Source organism: Melanostigma gelatinosum, assembly GCF_949748355.1.
Source record: "Melanostigma gelatinosum genome assembly, chromosome: 23".
In the NCBI taxonomy this organism is placed as follows: domain Eukaryota; kingdom Metazoa; phylum Chordata; class Actinopteri; order Perciformes; family Zoarcidae; genus Melanostigma; species Melanostigma gelatinosum.
The window spans coordinates 11,857,945-11,882,470 of NC_136656.1; the positions used below are offsets into that span (position 1 = coordinate 11,857,945).

The 24,526-nt window shown below is 44.5% G+C and overlaps 1 protein-coding gene across 1 annotated transcript in view; it reads left to right on the forward strand.

Moving 5' to 3' along the window:
- fgf11a (fibroblast growth factor 11a) overlaps window positions 1-24,526 on the forward strand; it is a gene marked incomplete at both ends in the record, with an annotated part of 66,965 nt that overhangs the window by 13,813 nt on the left and 28,626 nt on the right. Inside the window, one exon of the mRNA XM_079295921.1 lies at window positions 20,726-20,836. Coding sequence (XP_079152047.1) covers window positions 20,726-20,836 — 111 coding nt within the window. The remainder of the gene's footprint in view (window positions 1-20,725; window positions 20,837-24,526) is intronic.

Here is a 24,526-nt window from a genome sequence, read left to right on the forward strand (position 1 = left end):
TATATATATATATATATATATATATATATATATATATATATATATATATATATATTTATTTACTGAATATCCGTATATATATATATATATATATATATATATATATATATTTATTTATTTATTTATTTACTTACTGAATATCCGTAGTTATCCTGTACGTATTTCTCTTACTGCACAGCCCTTGACAGAAGTCATGTTCACTGCTTATCCTCGAATTGAAAGTCCTGTGGATTGGTGGGGGAGTCAGTAAAAATAATTTTCATCCATTAATGTCAAACTCCGAAGCTCCCGGTTCCATGCTGAACGTGTGAAGCGCAGCAGCTAAAGAGCAGCGGAGAGAGAGAGGCGATAGAGCGCTGCTTGAAATCCTTGCAAGTTTAGTCTCCGTAAACCCCTTAAGGCCGTCGGGCCATGAAGGACGGCCATTCGCAGATATTTATCGTCATTATTTTTAAACCATCTCCGCTTTATTGGACGTTTTGAAGCGGTAGGTGACGGGACAGAGCGGCGGCCCGGGCGCTGACATTCACAAAGGTCACGAGACCGATTCCAATCCATGAAGCCGTCTACCGCAATGATGACTCGTATCTATGGAACATGTACGGCTCTCTGCTTTAATTCATGTCCCGGGCGTTAATGGTTACATTAACATACGTCGTCATGGTGAGTGTGTCTCGTGTGTTGTATGGAAGGACATGCTGGGGTTGAAGGTGGAAGCCTTATCATGAAACCAGACATTATAACTAATTCAACTCTGTTTTCATCACACATTCATGTCACACCCTTAAATCAAGGCTCTTCATTTCAGTATGTCTAATTGCAGACCATCTCATTCCAACACTGCGTACATCAGGCTTTGTATAGTGCAGCATATCTGAGTGAAAACCATTTATATATGTTCCTCTAAAGCGCTCATCATAAAACTATATGTATCAAAGTCGAATGTGGAACATGGATCCGTGGTAGAACATGGAAGTTGGCAGCTAACGATGTAGCTGAACTGGGATGTGACAGAGAACAAGCTGGATTCAGAGAGCTGAATCACAATTAGACAGGTGCGTCACTGTAAAGGGTTTGATTCGTGTACGTTCACGGCTCATGATCTCACCGTGAGCCGCCGGCCCCGGGATGGACCAAACGCTGCCTCAGCCGCTCGCTCCAGAGAACACAGACTTTGTGGCAGGACGCCATCTTGGCACCCCAGCACCGACAGAGAGCGAGAGAGAGAGATCTAAGCAATTGCTTGTGTCCATTTGTTTAAATTGCTTTCATTATTTGCACCTGCATCCAATTAAATCTTTGTCCAATTTCTTTTGTATTTTGGCAGTTTGCAATCAGTTTTCATTAAATAAGCAAACTGAAACGCCTCTATTCAGGCGGAACTAAAATAAAATGTTTTGTACTCGTGCCACAAAACATTGGACTTGGGAGATTTTTTTCTAAGCGGCCTAGATCAGAAACATGTGATTCAACAAGCCAATCAGATTTGGCTCCCCTTCCTCTGTCCTATGCAGGCTTCAGAACTACCTTTGCAAAGGTGTACCCTATTTCACAAGCCAATCACAGCAGACTGGGCTTTTTTTCGGGAGGGGGCCTTAAAGAGACAGGCGCTAAAACGGACCACTTCAGACAGAGTGAATATTCAGACAGACAGTATGAGTAAAATAAAGTGTTTTTGAACGTTAAAGCATAAAACAAGGTTCTAGAAGACACCAAAAATATAAGTAGGCACCTGCAAATGAGCATGCATTCCCCTTTAAATCCCAAGCTCTGTAGACTACAACATTGGAATAGTGGGTTTACCTATTAATGGTAACACTATTAATGGTTTAACGCAGCAGAATCTCTATGTTTAGTCATAAGCAACAGAGAAGCAATGGACAAAGCTAGCTTCCTACACGGCTACATCCATGAGAACAATAGCAGCACAAATAAATGTGTGCTTTGAAGTGAAGCATCCCCCCCACCCCCCTCTCTCTGGGACTAAAAGTGAATTGGGAGATGGTGTGATTAGAGCAGACAAGGACAGACTGAAGCCTGACCTCTAGCTGGAGGTAACCAAGAGGAAGGAGGAGAGATGGAGAGATTTAAGTGGGATGGGTCTGTGGAAGAGAAAGAAAAAATATCATGCTCGTGTTTTTAGTCTTCTTACGTGACGTGACGTGTCTCCACTTTTTAGGATCACTTCGACGAGCAGGAAGTGGACCGTCTGGAGTATTTCATCGGTCAGAGGAAAAATGATTTTGGTTGTAGCTCGCCGTGTCTGGATTCCCTTGTTATGAAGTGTGAGTGAGGGTATTGACTTTTTGTCAGGCCTTGTTCAACCAAAGAGCTTTGAAGGGGTTTTCACTTTAAACAGCTGTGATACCAGGACTTTGGAGACTTGAAAGCATAACCAGAGCAACAGTGTGTATTGTTATCAAAACTGTCCTGAGAAAGTTTGGTCACATATGTATAGCTGCTGTGATTATTCAGTGGGTGAAAAGTGTGTGTGTGCATATGTTTGTACTGTATGCCTGAATATTACCTGTGTGGATATACAGTGAAGAGAACATTAAACTGTGTAGAGTGTATAAAAGTACACATTAATACAGTCTGTTAATTCACGAATTACATTTTAAGACTGATGTTCATGGGAGAGGAAAAAGCAGATGTTTTGAACTACCTCATGCAATTTGACTGAAAAAGAAAAGGCTATCAGGACTGGTACAGCTCTGCAGGAGCTGATGAGTCAGGTGGATAGAGAATAAAGGGAGGTAAGGAAGGAAGGATGGAGCGCACCGATATATCTTGGAAAGCCAGTGAGAGATGGACAGATAGGGGAAGAGGAGGCAAGAACTAAAAGCAGCTCTAAATTGGCGAGGAAGAGATGGTGTGACAGAGAGATGGAGGGATAAAGAGGAGAGGAGGTATGTGAGGGGTGGAAGCACGCAGGGAGGTAAAGGGGGTCACAAGCAGCGAGGAGGGATGGACCGATAGAGGCAGAAGGAAGGAATGGAGAGATGCAGGGAGGAAGATAATTGAAAAAAACCATATACTTACCGAGACATGGTAAAGAGCGATGGAGGCGAGAGGGAGGGAAGAGATGGGCCTCGGAAAGATGAAGCTAAAAAAAGAAGTCAATTCATGACTCTCATCGGGGTCTTCATCAGATAATTTAGATTTAGTCTGAAAAACACTGGTGATTCTCTCTGTGTGTGTGTGTGTGTGTGTGTGTGTGTGTGTGTGTGTGTGTGTGTGTGTGTGTGTGTGTGTGTGTGTGTGTGTGTGTGTGTGTGTGTGTGTGTGTGTGTTTGACATGAAGATTCCAGCGCTGGGTGGGAGACACACTTAAGTTATGTGTAGCGAGTGCGTGAGAAGAGCTTTATGTAAATATGTACATACTTCATGTGAGCGTAACTGAAATTGGAGTCTGGGGGCAGTGCCGGTGCTTTAGAAGAAGATAAGCAGACATAATTAAGAGGCCATTAATAAATGTGTTAATGAGTAACAGAGAGAGGGGGGGGGATCATGTGTAATTGTGCCTGCATGTGTGTGAAGCAGAGAGGGGAGGACACTCACTGTGTGTGTGTGTGTGTCTGTCATATTGCGTATTAGGCGTATCTGCTGGCGGAGATAAGTTATCATTATGAGATATGTCCTGCCTGTGACACATACTCACTGTCATCTCCGCCTCATTTGCATAAAGAGGGCTTTTAGCGATGCCCTTGTACCCTCAATGACAGTATCTCTGCATTAGTCAATACACACACACACACACACACTTACCGCATCCCCACACAGGCACATACACACTTGCATTATCTATTAATAGCTCAACATATAGCTGTGTTTTAATGAAAGGATTTGAAAATACAACATGAGGCCGAAATAAATAGCCTGTTTATTTGTGATAAAATAGTCTGAACTCAAGATTCACTTACTAGGTTTTTATGAAGCTTTCGACCAAGTGGTCGCGTATGGTGAAGACCTCCTACACTGTGGGATGCTCCATGTCAACATGAGTCCGTGAACCCTGATTCAAGTTTGCTCGGAATTATATATTTTGACATTTGTATCGCAGTCATTTCTGTTTGGAAACTTTGAAATTGTTCCAAATTATGATGCGTTTGAGGTCATAGGCATTGACTTGAATCTATCATTTCTTACTTACTTATTTTTATTGCTGGTTCTACAGGAACATATATGCGATTTAGAAACCGTAGTTCATAGTTACAATAATAATTATAATTCAGATTTGGATGGAAAGTTGGAAAGTGTGTGTGTGTGTGTAAGAGCAGGGTCTGAGCCGAAAACACTATGACGAAACATCACACACCATAAAACGCATTATAAGACGCTTTATTTGTGCTATCTACCTTATTTACATGCTCATTTAGTTTCAGTTCAGGTAAACCAGGCAAAGGCTTAACCGAAACTACAAACACTTTTAAAAGATGAAAGAAATTCCCTCGAGACCACGACAAGGCCAAACTGATTTCTGAGAGTTTAATTAGTACTTTTGTAAAAAAAACACAGTGAAGGAGCAGCTTGGATGCAGGCATGTTTTCCTTCATGCAATGACCAAGCATAAACATCGGATTGATTTTTAAAACTTTAATGTACTTGAAGTATACGCACTGTTATCTCTGGAAATATAAGTATTATGTCAGGACTCCTTTTTTGGCAGATACTCAATATTAAATGAGTCTGATCGGTTTCAGGGGAAGGAGACGTGATTGGGACATTTAGATGCCCAATGAACTACTCTGATCCGGTCACAAAAACATGACTGTATTCAGTGAAATCAGTTTCTTTTCCTTGCATGTAGTTGTCCCCCAGTATGACTTATAGACGGATACATTGAATATAACCTTGGGAGTAAAAATGTTTTTATATCTTAGTCATCGCTGTTCTTGCAAAACTGGTGTGTCAAGTGTCGCGTGTCAAGTGCAGTAAGTGAAGCACTGGGACCAGGGAGGAGGGTGGGGTGCGTGCAGGGAGTCACCCGGGGAAACACTGACTGGGCAGTAAAGAAGAGGAGAGTTTACTGCTGTGAATTCATTCTGCCTCCACGGGGAGCGTTTGGTCCTTCCTGCGCTGCTCCATACGCCTTAAATCACAGTGTTCTTTAAAATGAAAGTTACCTTCAGCTTTTGTGGACCACAATGCCCGGGAAGTCGAAGCGGACACATGCGACTAACAACATGCCGTGGAAATAGATTTTCACACCGACGTGTTTAGTTTTGGTCGACTCCTTTGTAAAAGGGATTGGCATTCACTTTGAGAACACTCCCGGGTTTAACGTATAGCCTGGGACACTCCTCTGTGGAAGCCTGAAGCTGCAGCGCCCATACTGTAATCTGTGATGTCAACATGATGTACAGCCTGGAGCTAGTCCACTGACAATGACTTTGTGGACTCACACAATGTTTCTCTGAATGTATACATCCAGACAGGCTTTCTGCTGTGCTATTGTAACCAGTCCAAAAGCACAAGCACTTCTCACAGAGCACTGCCAGAGTCGTCCTGCCGGCGCCAGACAGTCCAATGAATAAATATATACATTGATAATGCTAAATGTATCTTGGCATCCTACCCTAAATGTCCCCTATGTGTAGACGATACATTCACCGTTTTATTTGTCAGTGTGCCAGCCCACGTGTCGACAATCCACCAAAGCAAAAAAACACGAGGCGATAAGGTGTCTGTAGGTGCACATGGTTTATCACCATACGAGTACAAGATGATGAAATTAGGTGCCGACCTCTAGTGGCTGTGAGAGTTATGACGGGAGCGAAGGAGGAAGTCGGGCGACGTTAAATATAGAGAGACAAAGGCCGCGGAGGTCGGAGGTCGTGGTGGATGAAGGGGTCAAACAAACACGGGACAGTCACCCAGGTGACCGCTGTTTGTGTCCCGTGTGAAAGTCAACCGACAGTCATTATGGCTTTACATGTTGGTGTGGGTTGCCAGGTCCTGTGCATACTCCTCCTTTAAACAGCAATTGAGCCGGCGACTAAAAGAAATCTCTGGATCTTGAGGATTCTGGGATCTTCAGTAAGCTCCCACATATCGGTCACATGCTCAGACACTCGCCGCTCAGGATAGTTGAAGCCGTGTTAACATTGGGTCACACCAGTAATTTATTCACTTCTTGACAGACGGTAATTTCAAAGTTCAAAGTTCAAAGTTCAAAGTTCACTTTATTGTCAAAGTTTCCACATGTGTTATGCATACAGAAAATTCGAAATGCCGTTTCTCGCAGTCCCACAGTGTAATATAGACATGAACATATAACATATAATAGAATAAAATAGAATAAAGTTAAGAACATAAGGGCCTAGATAAAGGATTAACAAGTAGCAGCAGAGAATAAAAAGTGACTGGTGCTGGATGAGGGAAGGGTGTGAGGGGGAGTAGATGTCCTGGTATGTTCCATTTGAGGCAGTGGGGAAAGGTGGGTGAGGGGGAGGGTAGAGAGGTCAGGGGAGAGATGGCAGGGGGGGAGAGAGGGGGAGCGAGAGGAGAGAGGGAGGGAGAGAGTTCAGCATCCTGACCGCCTGGTGGAAGAAGCTGTTCCTCAGCCGGGTAGAGCTCGAACGGAGACTGCGGAACCTTCTCCCTGAAGGCAGGAGGCTGAAGAGGCTGTTGGAGGGGTGGGTGGGGTCACACACATCACACCAGACCTGTAGGGTTTAACTGGCTAAGTTCAAAAGAGCTAGCCTAGCGACACTCAGCCTACAAACGACCCATAACTGATGCTCTCTGTCGACGTCAGTGCTACAAATGTTTAGTCTTTGATTATAAGATAACTTCTTCACTAAAGCAACGTTTGCATATATATTAAAATGCTCACAGCGAGAAAGTTTCACTGTAAAATGTTAAACCTCTGACTCCTGTCGGGTGTGAGCGCTGGCTTGTGTCTAACGGCCTCAGCCGGCCGGCTCAGGCGTTATGCAGAGCACCGTTGATGGTGAGTCTAGTTGATTGTCCGATGAAGTGTGTGCATGCTTGAATGGCTTTTTTTATATATATTTTTTAAACTTAACGTGCGTGTGGGATTCGCATGAATCAAAGGAGAACTGATATGTTCAGCACTATGTGCAGTGTAGTAATGCAGGGCTGCAGTCAATCTCATTTTGCACTTGAACATCTCCGTTATCTCTCACACATAATGCACTCGGGTCTTTCCCTTCTTCAGTAAACCTTGCTCCGTTACTTTCATCCTAAGGAAAAGCCTCTGCCTTAAACCCAAACGTAGCTCCACGTGCCAACTTTTATCTCAGGGGTTCTGTACCCTCGCAGGCAGCCCTGCTCTGCTGCGGCGTAATGGAGATACACGACGGCAATAAATAGAATCACTTGCGCCGAGCCAGGCGAGCTGACCCGCCGACAGAGAGGGAAGAAGAGAGGCGCTAAAGGGACGACTGGGAGAAGAAAAACGACAGATGAACAGATGCAGGAGGAGATCACCGGGGCCGGCTGGAGATAATGGGGTTGCCCGGATGGGTTTTAATGGGAGGCCCGTCTCCGTACGCATAAAGGAAATTATCCCCGTCCAGTTCAATAAAGCAGCTTGTGTAATTACAGTGCAGTTTACTAGCTGGAGGGAAATTGAATCACTCAGAACCAGAGCGAGAACGGTGAGGGAGAAAGAAGGGGGGGGGGGGGGGGTAGATAAGCAGGTGAACAAAGAGGAAATTATAAAGAGAGGAAGAGCGGGAAAGAGAGCGTATTGTGGCTTCACTTTTTTATTATTATCTATGTGCAAACCGTGTGTGTGTGTGTGTGTGTGTGTGTGTGTGTGTGTGTGTGTGTGTGTGTGTGTGTGTGTGTGTGTGTGTGTGTGTGTGTGTGTGTGTGTGTGTGTGTGTGTGTGTGTGTGTGTGTGTGTGTGTGTGTGTGTGTGTGTGTGTGTGTGTGTGTGCGCGCTTCCTCTAGTTTGCTGCAGCTGCAGCGGGGGTTGAGCAGAAGAAGCATAGAAACCCGCTGCTCTGCGAGGATAACCCCATCTCGCTCGGTTCAATTTCAGCTGACAAATGAACTGCGCGAACAGCGGCCGGCGACGATTTGACTTCAGGAATATTCTGGTTGGCGGTTTATTGTTTGGTGTCACCGATCAAAGAGCGACTGTACTGGAAGGGGAGCAGCTGCTTCGACGAGACCGGGAAATAATTAGGAGTAACATTCTGTGAACTGCCTGGCATTTCAGTTGATTGCAGAGCTGCCAACGAGAATATAGTGGGATGAGTGTGTGTGTGTGTGTGTGTTTTGGTATGGGGGCATGAATGAATTGAGGACAGACTGGAAGCGAGAGTCTCGGCAAATCAGTTTAATTAAAGAGTACCGATGCATGAGATTAGATTGGGAGCCTATGGTGTAAAGGATATGATTACACAGTGAGAGAGACACAGAGCGGATGGGGAATCATGGCAAGAGATTTGGGGAGAATAACAGAAACCCTCGTCGCTGCAGAGGTAGTTGGTGATGCACAACATGCCGGTCCCGTGGCGCTTCTTAGGTTGCCAGGGCACCCGGGGGTGTTTTCCCTGTCTTGACGATGTGGTGCTCCCCTCGGAGTGAGGTACGCAGCGTGCGCGGTGAAACATCTCAGTCTATCGCTGAGACCCTAATTAGTAGCGTCGTGCAGAATCTGGTGACAAGACGGAACACAACTGCTGCGGGACACACACACACACACACCACACACACACACTCTACTGTATGTCCCATGTCCTTCTTGAGGACATTGAGTCCCACGTTGCACTCCGAGGACAACATTTCTCAGATCCCCGGGTGTCTCTTTTAATGTCATGAAATGAAAAGCATTTGCTGCATGGCGAGCTTACAATCGAGGCATTTCGAGCCATCATGTTTGGGCTACACTGCTTTTCTAACAGTGGGTTTACAGTCACTGCTGCCTTGCTTTAACTCAAGTATCAGACTGAAGTTTACCAGCAGCCAGTTTACATCAGTGACAAGTCAGCTGCAGTAAGATATTATGCTTTGACTTGTAGTGAGGTTTGTTTGCTTGTTTCTTCTTGAAAACCCTGTCCAACCTTCTAAGAAAGACTTTACCTCAAAATGTTTTGTTTTCTTTACTTTCAGCATTTCTCACAAATGTGCTTTGTGCCCTTATTAAAGGAGTACTTTGCCCCTGAACTACAGCTCCCATAGTTTGGGGGCTTTGGGGTATTTAAACAGAAGGTATAATTCCATAGCCGCTGTTATTTTACATCCACCGATGTACTGACAACTGTCTCAGGATTACTTTGATACCGAAAGAAAGTGTGACGATTCTCAGGCAAGTTTTGGAGACATATGGAACATCTTCATTCTAGGATTTCTGAGTGGATTTACAGATGTTCATATACGAACATCTGAGATAGTAAAAGTATCCTCCCAAATCTCAACTGATGCTTTAACAGCGAGCTGAAAGGAAATTTTGGAGTCAGAGAGACGATCACACTACATCACTTAGACGACACTGTTATCATTCAACTTGCAGATGGAAATATCACCGTCTACAATGTACATGACCGCATTGGGGATATGACCTGAAGGGAAAATAAAGCACTGCTGTAGTGGTCGTTGATTTCCTCGATTGGCAGCGGATGCCGACGTAAACTATATAATAGAGAGACAGAGGACGGGGTTGAGCTAGAGGTAGCGGTGCAACGGATCGGATTGGCACAAAAGACAAAATGGAGCAAATATAACTTTTAGAGATCCTGATCACGTTCCTTTGCCACTGATACTAATTGCCGATCACTGATGATCCGTATTGGCAGATACAGATCCCTTTGTTGTTTGATTATAGCAGCTGGGCTACAAGGAGCCGGACTTTTTTTTTTCTTCATAGAAACACACAATGCAAATGATATGCAAATAAAATATTGTATTTGAATGGCTTTAATCAAATCTTGTCATTCGTAGTTTTAATGATGTATTATAATCTGCACACAAATAGATATTAGAGATGAATTATGACGCTATCACACGAGAGAGAGAGGCCCGTGTACACCTTGTGATTTCACAGAAGAAAGCTGACAGTCGTGAGAGAAACATGCACACACACATAAACACAGTCCCAAAGCTCACAATCTCACTTTCATTTGTCATTTTCTAAAACAGTGCGCGTTTGCGTGCGGAAGGACACTAATTGTGATAAGCGTGCTAACCTCGACAACACTCCAACATCAACCTACAGCTTCTTACATGCTGGTCAATAACTTATCTGCAGAGTTGGGTGCCAGCGCTCCGTTAACAACATAGATACATTAACTCAGAGTTAACTTCAATGCATCCTTTTTGTGCAAATGTGTTGGTCATGATCCTAATTTCGTCTTCTTCTCTGTGTTTTCTGTGGGTCGACCAATATACTTTTACGCGTATATTATTTAAATAAAAATAGAATTATTGGAAATAAGTGTAGAAAACGCATCATAACACGACATATGGTGGGATGAAGAATGAATTGATCGCCGAACATTTCTGAATTACAATGTAACGATGCAACTTATCAATATCTGACTTATCTAAAAGCCATTGTCAGCCTGAAACACTGTCAAGTCGGAGCCTCGCACCGAGATATCACAATTAATTCTCCAATGACACCCTGATGTTTAAAAGCACCACACGTAGAGCTGTGAAGTGTTTCTGATAATAATGTGAAAGCAAATTGATTCGTCCTCCTATCAGCGACTCTGGATGGGATCCAAGGGAAGAACTGAGCAAAGAGTCCTTCTGGGTTGTTTAACTTCGACAACGCACGCTCTCTCACACACACACACACACACACACACACACACACACACACACACACACACACACACACACACACACACACACACACACACACACACACACACACACCATCTCTTCTTGAGGACGAGAAACCCACCTGTGTGTGTGTGTGTGTGTGTGTTGCAGGGAGACAGCACTCTGTCATTAACTAATGCACGATGGGGGTACGTGTCTGCCACGACCGGCCTCGCTGAAGTCAGAGGTCGCTGACGCAACAGCACACGAGCCCCTTGTAGGGCCGACTCTGTACCATCCATCTCTGTCAGAGTCTCAGCCAAGAACACGCAAGCATAAATGCATAGGGACGCATAGACATGCATGTCCTATGACCACACACACACACACACACACGGAGCAACCTCATAGCATCTGGTGTCACTTTCACATGAATTTTGTTTGCAGTCCCATGGGAGACAGACAATACTTGGGTGCTTTAAATATTTAGATATAGCAAAGATGGAACTAACTCTTACACTTAATGCACAGGTTTTATTTTTATGAATTTTGGTATTTTTAGCTTCACAGCATTAGATGCAGCTCAGTTTTATAGCCTATTTGTGTTTGAAATGTTCCTTTTTGTTCATAATGAAAGTAGTTCTTCAAAGTGAGCTAAATGCTACCTTAGTCAGGATTTTGTCTGTCTTTCATATTTCCACGACTGTCTGTTCAAAATACAGAATTTTATCCTTTGGGGTGGGGGGTGTAAGAACCGAACCGTGACTTCTGTGTGCCGTTACACACCTAGCATGCACTCTATCCGCTGATCTCACATCCTAATTCTTCAACATGGCAGTGAGTCCCTGAAGTATCAGGACTCCAAACTCAACTTTTCTGCAAATTCTATCCTTTCAGCCAATTAATAACATCAGAGTTGTACACTTTCAGAATTTGGCCAATTTGTGTCTTTTGGGGAGAATTTCTCTCATATTTGATATTTACTTCCTCCACTTGTGTGTTGCTGTGAGTTATGGCATATACTTTAAGTGTCATCTGCAGCGCGTCTATAGACAGGAAATTGGCTTGTATTTGCCTCTAATGGCTCTTAAGGGAATATTCCCAATTATCCCTGTATTGGTCAGCACTTACCAGGAAGAGGAGAAATATAGTCCGGTATTAAAAAGCTCAACGATGTAAGGCGTCGTTAAGAGAGCAGGAAGTAGAGAGAGATAAACTGAGTGTTCAGGAGGAAGGGGGGGAGGGGGCGGGGGGTGTTGGAGAGAGAAGTGTGTGGGTGGAAAGTTTGGTTCCTGGCCACTGACTCTTTTCAGTGTTACAACACCAGGGCCATTGGGGATTGATCTCTCTGCCCGCCTCCCACCCTTTCCTCTCCCTCGGCGATCGCCCTCCGTCTCTTGCTGATTCACTCTTCCCCTCCCTCTGCAAACATATTCACACGCTTTCCTTCCTTACTCCCTAAGTCCTTATTATCCCATCCTCTTTACCTTCCCTTTTTCTTGTCTAATTCCTATTCTACTGTCCCCTCTTCCTCCATTCTTCCTCCTTCTCTTCCTTCCTTCTTATCTCTTTAACTCCTGTCTAACTTTCCATGTCTCATGTCCTCTTCTCTCTCCTTTCCACCTTGATTTTCTAACTCACTTGTTCTCTCTCTCTCTCTCTCTCTCTCTCTCTCTCTCTCTCTCTCTCTCTCTCTCTCTCTCTCTCATTCCCCCTTGCTCATCCAGTCCTTCCTCCCTCCCCCTCAGGTGATATCAGGTCCTGGCCTGGATCCACACTGGGTGGGCGGGGTCTCCCAGCTGATCGTTAATGTAATTAACATCAGTAAAGACTGGTCCTGGGATACTGACAACCTTTTGATTCGCTCAGCTCTCTGTCTTTTCCTCCTTCCACCAGGCCCCTGCAGTGTTATGTTACAAAACAAGCTTCATAATGTAAAGATAAAACACAGTTTGTTTACCTCTATGGCCAGAAAACCAGCTGCTTCCTTTGTGCAGGTTGACAATTAGAGAGCTGACGTCCTGCATCAGTCACCAGCTTCTGTCACCATTCAACACTTCTTGTGTTGACACTGAATGTTTGCACTGGACATCAATTATGAGGTGAAGATGTGTCCACTATGGGCATTATCTCTACTTGTACTGGTCCTGAGCTGCTGGGCCCCCATTAAGTCCAAAAACCCTCCACTGGCTTTGCATTGTGTACACCTTTTCTCATGCTTCAATACTACCTGGCCTCATGATTTGCTGCATGGTAATTTGATTTAACACATGATATAAAATGAAAATATTCCACACGTTAGCATACAACTCAAATGGTAGAGATTTTGACCCGCCTCCTGGCCCTTATGTCAGTGGATATAGTGCTTTAGTGATGCAGACTCTTAAAAGTGGCGACGTTGCGATTCCATGCTGAGTGTCTTACATCACAGGCCGCCAACAATAGTTCCTTTCATGACCACTAAGGCTTCCTAACCTTGACCAAGTAGTTACTGTCTCATAACCATCAGGAAGGCTTCTGGAAGGCACTGACTAATGAAGCCATTTTGCAAGTAGGATGTTGGAAGACAACAAAGCTGTTTTTGGACGTCCTGTCGGCACGGTCACGGTATGATGTAGGGCCGGATCTTTTCTGTTCTTCTGGAGTAGGACTCGTAAGTTCAGCTTTCTCGTCGGTGCTTGATACATTTTCTGTCCTTCTGTGTCTCTCTTCCATTCTCTTTTTGACACGAGGTTAGACCCGTCTCCTTCTCTTTCAGTCATTGCTTTGCTTCTCCTCTCTCTTGGTCTCCACATCTGTCTGTTTGCTTCCCCTGCGGGTATCCTTCTTTCAGCTCTTTCTAAACTGTTGTCTTCCTGTCTTGATTTATGCCCACCCTCTTTGTCTCACTCTCTCTCCTTCTCATCCCATTTTCAATCTTGTTCTTTCTCCCCTTTCACCATCTTCCCCTCCGTAGACACTCCCTCTCGCTTCGGAGACGGCTGCTTTTGTTTCTGTCTCTCTGTGACTTAATTATTAGGCCATTCATTTAAGCTTTAAATCATTAAGCTTTAGTGCACAGACGGAAAAGTTCACTCGTTTGCTTTTCTAATTAATCCAACAACGTCTCACTCCCCCTGACCGATACGCGTGTGCCTGCTGTGTCACTTCTACTCTGAGTGGGTCTACTCGCGGACCAATGTCTGGTCCAGCTGCGGTCAGTTTCTCCAGATCTCACCACATACTTGTGTATGTTTATAGTAACCAAAATAATCATAAAGAAACACATTGGGATGAAATGTTCCACACCAATGAACGTAATTATGGCAACATCAGTATTGTTCTGTCAGTTGGTTGTATTCTGACAGTTATGCAATCTACGTATTTCACGTCATTGCTGTATTTAGGATTACATTGCCGGATTTAGGATTACATTGCCGGATTTAGGATTACATTGCCGTATTTAGGATTACATTGCCGGATTTAGGATTACATTGCCGTATTTAGGATTACATTGCCGTATTTAGGATTACATTGCCGGATTTAGGATTACATTGCCGTATTTAGGATTACATTGCCGTATTTAGGACTACATTGCCGTATTTAGAATTACATTGCCGTATTTAGGATTACATTGCCGTATTTAGGACTACATTGCCGTATTTAGAATTACATTGCCGTATTTAGGATTACATTGCCGTATTTAGGACTACATTGCCGTATTTAGGACTACATTGCTGTATTTAGGATTACATTGCCGTATTTAGGACTACGTTGCTGTATTTAGGACTACATTGCTGTATTTAGGATTACATTTGCTGAAAGTAATTAAGCCTTTGGTCTCTCCTCATTGTAATCTTTACATGCATCATATTCATGTTTGTATCATGGCTTCAATGTTGCCCATACTGTACAGACAACATGGATCAGAGCCACTCGTTTTACAATATGGTAATTGTGAGCCCTGAACATAGATTCAGTATTCTTACAGCCAGAGCCCTGAGGTTGACATAAATGAAGACGAATCCCCTTTGTGCGTTCCTCCATCTAGCAGCGCCGCCATTACAGCGGCGGGAAGTCGTAGTGACCCGGTGTCTGCTAACCGTGTTAACTGAGGACTCACAGCCGAACAATATGTGGTTGCGTGCAGTAACTTATGTAAGCGGTTGGCGTAGATAATAAATACAGATGGGTATGTATTTAAAGTTGATTGGAGGCTTTTACGAATACTTCTAGTGTTTCCAGAGTTTGTAAAAGGCAGCTCTCTTCTTCTTGTCTCTACAGTTTATACTATAGCTGCTGTTTGTGTGGTGCCATTGATCTCTTTTCCAGAATACAGACTTTAATATGTCAAAATTAGATTTTCACAGGTGTCAAATTGATCTTCCTTTACCAAGCACTTATTTTTATTATCTACTTAAGCCAATTCCAAAGCCTGGGCTTGTACCTGCTGTTCTTTGGGCTCTTCTTCTCGGTCAGCGTTGTCAGCCCCGTGCACAACTTCTGTCATTTCATATTGAGAAAGAGAGAGAAGCAGTTTGTTTTGAAGGCGTCCCGCCCCTTTCACTCTCCCCCTCCTATGAGGGATGAGGCCACTGGCGGTTCAGAGATGATTGATGGGCCTTGTAAATATCGCCATTGCCATCTAGGCTCTCCCCGCCTTCATACCCATTATTCACTGTCAACTGGGGCCACTGTGAGCCCCTAATTTCATGCAATTTAGCTGTGCACTTAATGTGAATTGGGAAATATGAAAATATGAGAACACATACGGTGCCTCCTCATCAATTTTTTAGCTTAAGGGAAGCAAAAAAAGGCTTTATTGTGGTATGAAAAGGATCTACATAGCATACTCCACTTGTTCTCATTTCAATACAGGCTATGTTATTGCTTTTGTGGCGTCCGTCAAGCGTTTGGATGCAATAAACGCTGGGAGATGAAATACTGGCGGTTGTAAAATCCATATGTCTGTGGATTAATAGCCTCAGGCCGCTCATGCTAGTGGTGAGAAAGACGATATTGGAGTCAGTGGGGAGTAACAAGCTTATTAACTCCGGAGAAAGAGAGAGGAGTGTTTCTGGGACCAGTGTGCAGAAGCATGGCATGTTAAGTAGCAGGAATGTGCCCACAGTGCTATATTTGATTAGAGGGAATTATACCGCAATGACCTTTGTCCACCGTCTGAGCAAGGAGCAGATAAAGCTCACAGTTGATTTTTAGTGCACAAGCGTTGTACAGTGGCAACAGTGCAGGCCAGGACTGTAAAGATCCCACTCCTTTACTGCACCAACAGCATGCAACTGTAAATTGCCGCCGCTTGGTTGCTCTGCCTCGAGGAGTAATTACTTGAAAAATTCAACTGTGCTTTGTTTCCACCTGTCAGGCGGCACAAAGGACAATCTGTCAGCCAGTTGACTGAGAATGTTACAATACGCCTGTTCAATTCTCCTCCACAGCTTACGGATGGACGAAAACAGCCTCAGCACCAGCGTTCAGTCTTCTCATGTAATGTGTAAAGTTTGTCCAAATTTTTATCTTTTGATTTTGAGTTGTAGTCTAGTTTGTTTGTCAGTGAAACTTTTTTTACTTGTGCAATTTGACATTTGTCTCAATTTGACATACTCACTCCTTTTAAAATAGCAACAAGAAAGACTGAAAGTAACAGTAACATCACGCCCACACTAGCTTATGACACCTTTTATAAATGCCTGCGTGTTATAGCAGTTTGTTATAGCAGCTCTTTTGACGGCGCTTCTTCTCTAATTACTGGTGGATTGTCGAGGAATTCAGTCTATGAATTGTGTTCATCCATGAACTGCTTATGCCAGAACATAACTGGCAGACACAGAGTGTTATTAAACGTTACCTTTATTAACAGTGCAACGGGTCAAGCAGCCAAATCAACTTCTGAACATGGGACACTTTCAGGCTGTGGAGGACACCGTCGTACTAATCAGTGTGTGAGACCACAGATGCTCGCAGGTCGTTGAACACAGGACTAGTCTGGTTTTGTTCTCGGAGAAACGGTCATCAGCGACACAGCAGGCTGCACTGGCCTGCTAGATTTGGAAGACTGAACACGGCAGTGGGCAGATCCACAGCTGTGGGAGTCCCTTCATGTTGGAACACGTGAAAGGTGAAGATAAAAAAACATGTTGATTTTCAGTACGTCCAAAGGGAAACGAACCCTCTTACATTGATGCAGGGGCAACTTCAAGAAACCGAGTCTGTCTGAAATCCATACTGCATACAAATATTATGCAGTAGCCTATTCACTGTAGTACACTTGTTTTCATAGTGTACTGTTTCTGTAGTTAGCGTACAGTCTAATTATTAGGTCCATGTAGAGGTCTAATGTAACATCCATGAAATTTGAAACATTGCCTGTAACAGTAGAACTAGTTGCACTTCTTTCTAACTTTCTTCTTCATAAAGTCCAGTGTAGACTGTTATTAACTTTTTGTATCCAGTGTTACCTCCTCAACTATACCAGCAGCTCAGCTTGGTGCGATTCATTCGGGGGTGCAGTGGTGCACGAAGCTGACGATTCTCTCCGATGAAGTTTTTCCAGCTTTAACGCTGCCAAACGCTGAGACGGTTAGTGAACTACAATGGCCATAACTCATCAGTGATGAAGCACATCTGTTCTCCCCGGAGTCCGACCGCGTCGGTGCTGACACGGAGCGTTTAAGACGACGTCTCGGCAAACAGATGGAAGTATAATAATCAGCCATTGTCGCAGTGCCATCAGCTTCAAGTGGTTTGACAGACTTCAGCGCCTGGGAAAAATGTGAATTACCGCGTTTGCTAAATGAAACATCAATAACAAGTCATCAGTGTGTCCCAGAGCTGCGGAAGTGAATGGACTACCTGTGGGAAACACAGAAAGGCAGAGTCTTCTTTCCTTCATCCATCTCATCCTCCATGTCTCTATTTCATCACAGTTTCCTCCTCATCAACCTCTGAACGGCACGCCACTCATTCAGAGTCTGCTGTTAACGGACGTTTTGTTGACACCACTGTTCTCTCCCGTCACCCTCCTCTGTCCACCCTCTTCTGTGCTGATTGGATCTGCGTCTTTGGGATGAGACGGGGAAGAAGAGGGGGAGAGAAAGGAGAGGTCGGGAGGCTCCGAATGACCCTGACCTCCACACCCACAACGGGCCCACTACCTCCATGTCTGGTACTGAACGTTGGCACCGGTCATGGATCGTGACCTGCCGAATCGTCCAAATATGGAAGTAATTCCTAGTGATACTGGGCTGCTGGATCCTAAATAGTGAGAGTACACTTGAGAGGAAAAGTAAGAAAGAGACGGATGGACAGAGGGACGTAGACAAGAATATGTCCAATAATGTCTGTGTGTGAGATGACAGCCAGTCCTTGGCAGACCATCTTTGCTTCATCAGCCAAGCCAATTCTTTTGGAGGTGTCAAACACACACACACACACTAAGTATTGTAGTGTGTGAGGGGGGGGGGGGGGGATAACATTACTGCTGCTATGAAGCATCGGGCAGCCGGAGGGTTCAGGGTGACTTTAATGGTTGAAATTCTTCTGAAGTCAAATTAATCCTGCTCTTTATTAAGGTCACTCTTTAATTGGCATTGAATGTCTGTGGGATTGTGAGCACAAATCCTCATCATGCACGCACACACACACACACACACACACACACGCACACACACACACATCACGGCCTTGTGTTGCAGGATAGGATGCGCTCTGATAACAAATCTCTTGTCTGTTGACTAATGCTGTGATATTCCCAGCATGCCTTCCGGTGTGATTGCAGTCACTACCAGCATGAATTTGTTTCAGCCTCGTGGTTTTAATGTCATTTCAGAGGCTTCTCCACTCTGCCAAGAAGACAACTGCAGGGGAGACTAGCAAAGCTTTGTGTTGGTTTTGGAAAGTCAAATCCGTAGCTTTAATCCACAAATGTCAGAAGGAGCTTTCAAAAGCCTCCTTCAGTTAAACCCTCGGCTGGATTCAGACTTGAACTGGACCAGCGCTTTAGCTTCTAGCCCCTTAACCCTGGATCAGAGACTTCCCTTCATCTGACTCCAACTGATTCAAAGGGCTCACCGCCTTATGGAAATATCATCTGTTCAGGTCTCTGTTTCTTTGTGAAGGCTCTGCACATGCACCAGTAGTCCTGCATGTCCGAGCGGCGCGTCTCGGATCACGGCGTTGTTCTCAGACTGGGATGTGCGGAGGCGGAGTCCCGCTAAAGGTCAACCTCAGCCTCTTTCTGTGCTTTTCTGTGGATTTTTATCTTTTTAGTAGTTACAGCGACTCGATCTCGCTGCCGAGGCCAGAACCTCCAACGAACAGCTTCCAAACATGTCAGAACCAAAGGGGGGATTACACAGCAGCCTTTCCTTGACTAATTCACAGACGTCAAGGCTTATCTCAAATCCTAATGAGCTTCAATTCAACAACTTCTTGAGCTTTGCAGAAAGATCTGTTACCTTTGGAGTAGAATATGTACTCAACAGTCCGTCACCTTCTATTAAAAGTGAAAAGAATCCCGTCCAATTAAGGAGATTGATATGTATGATGGAGAATGTTAAATGTTAATGTTATGCTTGCTGTTAAGGGGATTTAGTACAATAGAATATTCAGAGCTATATGGCATTGATTTAGTAAAATACATAATATAAGGCTTTCATTTAAAGGAGCACTCAGCTGTGTAAGACATTGAGGTCAATTTGCTCTTCATGGAAAAAGTACCACTGAGTGTGTGAAAGCAGTATAATGTCCTCTGGAGGGACTTCTGAGCGTCACATTGAAAAAGACAGGGAGGGGCTACTAAAGGTGTCACCATGCTTCAATCAAAGACAACAAATGTGTTGAAACGTCTCACAGCTACTGAAACTCCCTCATATTTTAATTCAATGACAAATCATCTTTTCATATCATCAAAAAGGAACAATATACTTTCTTTACCCAAGTCTTTGAGGGGGCAAATAAAACACTTTACTCACAGTAAATGACTGTATTTTACCCCGAATGATGGATAAAGACTAACATTACTCAGCAACAGGAACAGCCCCTGTCAGACACCCCCGCCCCCCCCCCCCCCCGTGCGGCCTGAGAAAACACGCTCAACGCAAAACACAAACACGAGGTTTGAGGAAGAAACACCACCTCATCTCTACAGCGATGCTTGGCATGTTCACCCAGACAAATGGCAGCCTGGTGCCTCCGAGTGCACTGAGTAAACGACGACAGTTGGTATTTGAGAGCGGGGTAAACAGACGAGAGGAGACGGTTCATTAAACTTTCAGTATGACGGTTAAGTTGTTGTTGTTTGTTTCTTCAGCCTTTGCCAACTTACATGCAGGAAATGGAGCTCTCTGCTCTGTTTACGTGCACAGCTGGGGTTAGATTACGGGGTGCTCGTGGATTCATGTTTCTAGGTCCACTGATGACCACCTGCTCGCAGAAATAACTAACTTAAACTGGGGCCTGTTCACTTTCAACCATTCCTTTTTAAACAAGAAGAGCATTCGGAGATTCAGGCATTTTAATTTGTGAAAAATATTGCCTGTAGCTTGAGCTTCAGCCTTCAAAAAGTCTAGTCTGGTGTGTTTGAAGTGCTCGCCCTATTGTGGACCGGTGGGCAGCTGCTACAAGCATCCACACACACACACACACACACTGTACACAGATAGTGCAGAAACATCGTGCTTGCCTCAATTTAACCCGTGAAAGACGCTTCTCTTTAGCAGGATCCCATCAATCCTGCTGAAAGCCACACACACACACACACACACACACACACACACACACACACAAGCGCACACACTGTTTGACTATTTCACAGTGCAAATATCAAGACCTGCCACTTGTTTAGTCAATGTGCATACTCAAAGGTAAGGGTGCACTGGTGCATCAATAAAGGTGCACTGACGTGTGTGTGTGTGTGTGTGTGTGTGTGTGTGTGTGTGTGATCCCAGGTTGCTAACGTGTGTTTAACCCTGTGCTTGCTCTGCAGAGCCCCAGCTGAAGGGCATCGTCACACGGCTTTACTGCAGACACGGTTTCTACCTCCAGATGCTGCCGGATGGCACCATGGAAGGCACAAAGGACGAAAGCAGCTCCTTCTGTAAGTGAACGATCAGACGGACAGAGATCAGACGGCTAGTTAGATAAAGGATTGTGTTTCACAGGTCTGCCATGTATACCACCTGCCTCCACGTTAACGGACATTTAGTCGTATATCTCAACACCTGGACAGAATGCAGCATAACACTGATGGCATACTACCTGAATCTGTTTTCCTCCCTTCCCACATTCTCACGTTCGTAACGCACTGTTTTGGGGCGACTATATGCACTCAGCTTGTTACTGCAGTATTTTAAATTCACTTAATGTTAGCAGGGGATCTGAATCGAGACTTAAAGCTCTGCCCATTAGTACAAAAACGTGCTGTGGTCTTCAGATGTACACACACACACACACACACACACACACACCACAACCATGTGAACACACACCTCACTCTGCGAGGGGGGTCTTCACCTGGGTGATTACCGACCAAACGCATCAGATCTCCTGGACTCCCTCCAAACCCTCCCAAAGAGATCAATACTTTATCAAAGGATATCCCTGATGTGGCGACACAGCGTTTTTTCTTTTTCTGTCAAAACACCAGTTTGGATTAAAAAAAACATGAAGCTTGCACAATTTGGGATTTACAATCTACAGAGAGGAGCGAAAAAAAATGAAATCACACTTTAGACTTTCAGCTGTGGTTTCCTCTGTAAAGTTTATATTTCAGCGCGCCGTTGAGATGTCAGCATAGTTGTGACAGCGCTCCCCGGTGGGTCGGGATAGTTACCATCAGTCAGTGGAAGTCACCCCGCAAAGTCTCTGCGTGGCTTTGACTTCTGCTTCGAACAACTATAAATCCATCAGTCCCAGGATCTGGTGTAATGCCGTCCTGGGCTCTTTGCGTTATCAAGGGGGACAGGGTCGGGGGGCTGTTTGACAGGCAAATCCCGTAAAACTCTTTATCGCACGTTTTATCCAGGTGCGCTTTATTTTATGCACTCACGCAGGAATCGCTGCGTGATTGACATCATTGTAACCGAGTATCAATCAGCAGCACAATCACCTCCCTGACTGCGTAGAATATTGAAAGGGCAGAAACTGCTGTGTGAGCGTGTACTGTAACGCACTCACTGTCGGGCTTATCTTCAGCAGACGCTCCTCAGTGAAATGCAAACTGGCCTGGGACCAGACCGCTTTCAATTTCAGTGCATTTCCATTTCCTCTCTTTCCTTTAGCAAGCATGTTGTGTGACCTCCACTGACCACTTCCCCCTCTGTTTATTGCATGCATTCTGACCCCACTGCTGGGTGTGAATTTGATGAAATGCACCTCGTAAGCAAGATGTCAGCTTACATGCAGGTCTGAAGACTAGCTGGAACACTGAACCCCTTTGTCAAGACACATTTAAGGTAATAAAACAAGCCCTTATGTCATGTCAGTTAATATCCTGCTTTAGTGGTATTCCCATATACATTTATGATTAATCATATGACCATAAAGTACCACACAGTAACCTCTGAGCTTTTCCAGCCCCTTGACGTCTGGGACAGTTGGTAATCCAGCCTTTCACCAAGGTTTATTCTTCATCCCCTGTTAAATGACATGTTTAGTTTCATCGTAAAGGTTTTGATGTGATTGGTATGATAACATCGTACTCACAAGACCAATTGTAACCCAGTCTATCCGGGTCATCTAAACCTGAATCCGCACTGCTGCAGCATCCGCTGGCGTGCACAGTGTTTACATTCTGTGGCAGCTCACAGAATCCCAGACGGCTGCTTTTATTTGTCTACCTCACGCAAACTATTGACGGGGCGCTGACACTGGGTCAGTGGACGCCGGATGCATTTTTGAGACAAAATAAGATCCTGAAGCATGCGATCTTAATGCAACGTGTAACCTTCCACATCCCTTCGTCTCCTCAGAATATATGTGTGTGTGCAGACATCACTGCGGTGTTCGCAGAGAAGACCAAAAAGAAAAGGGCCAAATCAGCAGTAAAATGGGATAAATAATTAACAGTGTGATTCATATTTGAGGCCCTCGCCCTGATGGAGTTCATGGCTAAAAGTGCGGTACTGATCTGAACAAAAAGTGGTGCAACTCAAATTGCAAACACAAAAAATCTCCAAAGTACAGTTGACCTTTTAAAGACTTCGTGCCGGAATCGCAGCCCCCCCCCCCCCCCCCTCTGACCCTGACTGCTACTGTGACCCGCTGTAGTGACGCCAAACGACCGAGCTGCAGGTTCATGGTCACACAGGAGGACTTGATACCCCTCTGACCGCCTCTCGTCACCTCCCTTTCTGGGCTACCCGGCATCACAGCAGCTGCCTTCACCTCCGGAGAGGTTGTGTGGAGACAAAAGTTACAAAGAAGCCCGGAGGGGATGGAGCAGAACAAAAAGTGACAAGTGTTTTTTGAACTGCCTTGCAATACTTTAAAAAAACAACAACTAAGATCCCTCAGGGCTTCCATAACTAGGCGATATAGGAAGTTGTCACAAAGCTGAAAGCGATTGTATATTAAAGCAAAAACCGACAAAAGGGAAGGAAACGGAGAATAAGAGGATCAGAGCGGAGAAGCAGAAAGAGGTCAGAGAAAACTGAGCCAGCAAGACAAGACGGGCGGGCAGAGGAAGAGAGAGGAAGTGAGAGGGAGGGGAGGAATGAGAGGATGACAGAGAGAAAAGGGAGAGAGAAAGAGGGGGGGGGGGCGGGGGGGGGGGGGCAGAAGGAGCAGCTGGCACACAGCTGATGGCTCCTCAATCATTGTGTCTCCCCCCTCTGGTGGGAGGTCAGAGGAGCTGCCACCCCCTCCTCCCACCCTGCTCCTCTCTCCTCTGCTCTTGGCTCCTCCGAGCTGTTATGTAATAAAGCTGGAAGAGGGAGGAAAGCAGGGAGACGAGCGCGGTGAGATTCATATCTATGTATCTATGTATTGAGGCAGAATGCGCCATTAAAGGACTGTACTACGTTTGCCCGATTCAGCACTTAAATGAATCACACCATTATCCTAAGTACTGTGAAGACTTTTTTTCTTAACACCTAAGCAGCCTTAGGTGTTAAATCATTCCAGTCCATCGTGAAATGCAGCTTTTGAAGACCTAAAAGTAATGGATTCCTCAGTGCGTGCTATGTTGACTGAATGTCAGAGTCAGCCGAAACATTGTAAAATGTTTCCTGCTCTCATATTTTACATTACAATAATTTAACGACTTACAATTCAGATTCTATCACAATCATCCACAGCTACGGGAGCAATTTTGGGGTTCAGCGTCTTGCTCAAGGACACGTCGACATGCGGAGCCGGGGATCGAACCGTCGATCCTCTGATTGAAGGACGGCCCTGCTGTTGGACACGTAGTGGGGTAGAAACTCTGCACATTGTGTCAGTAAGTTAAGCAAGTCTCTTAGTTTACAAACTTGCTTTCATCATTGGAGACTATGGTTAGTGAGGTCCAAAAATAAAAGCATGCTTAAAAATACCCAAAATACAGCAATAGGCATTGGAAAATGTTCAAAATATTTTGCTTATTTGAAAATGTTATTTCATATTTTAAAAGAATGAAAACATAGGAAACAAAAAAACCTGTTATAAATTTCCATTTGGCCCCTTTGGAGGTTGGGAATCACAGCGTTAAAGCCACAGAAAACCTGGTTTAAAATCTGAAGTTTTTCTCTCTAACATTAAATATTAATGACTGAATAAACAACAATGAACAAAATGTCCTTATTTAATA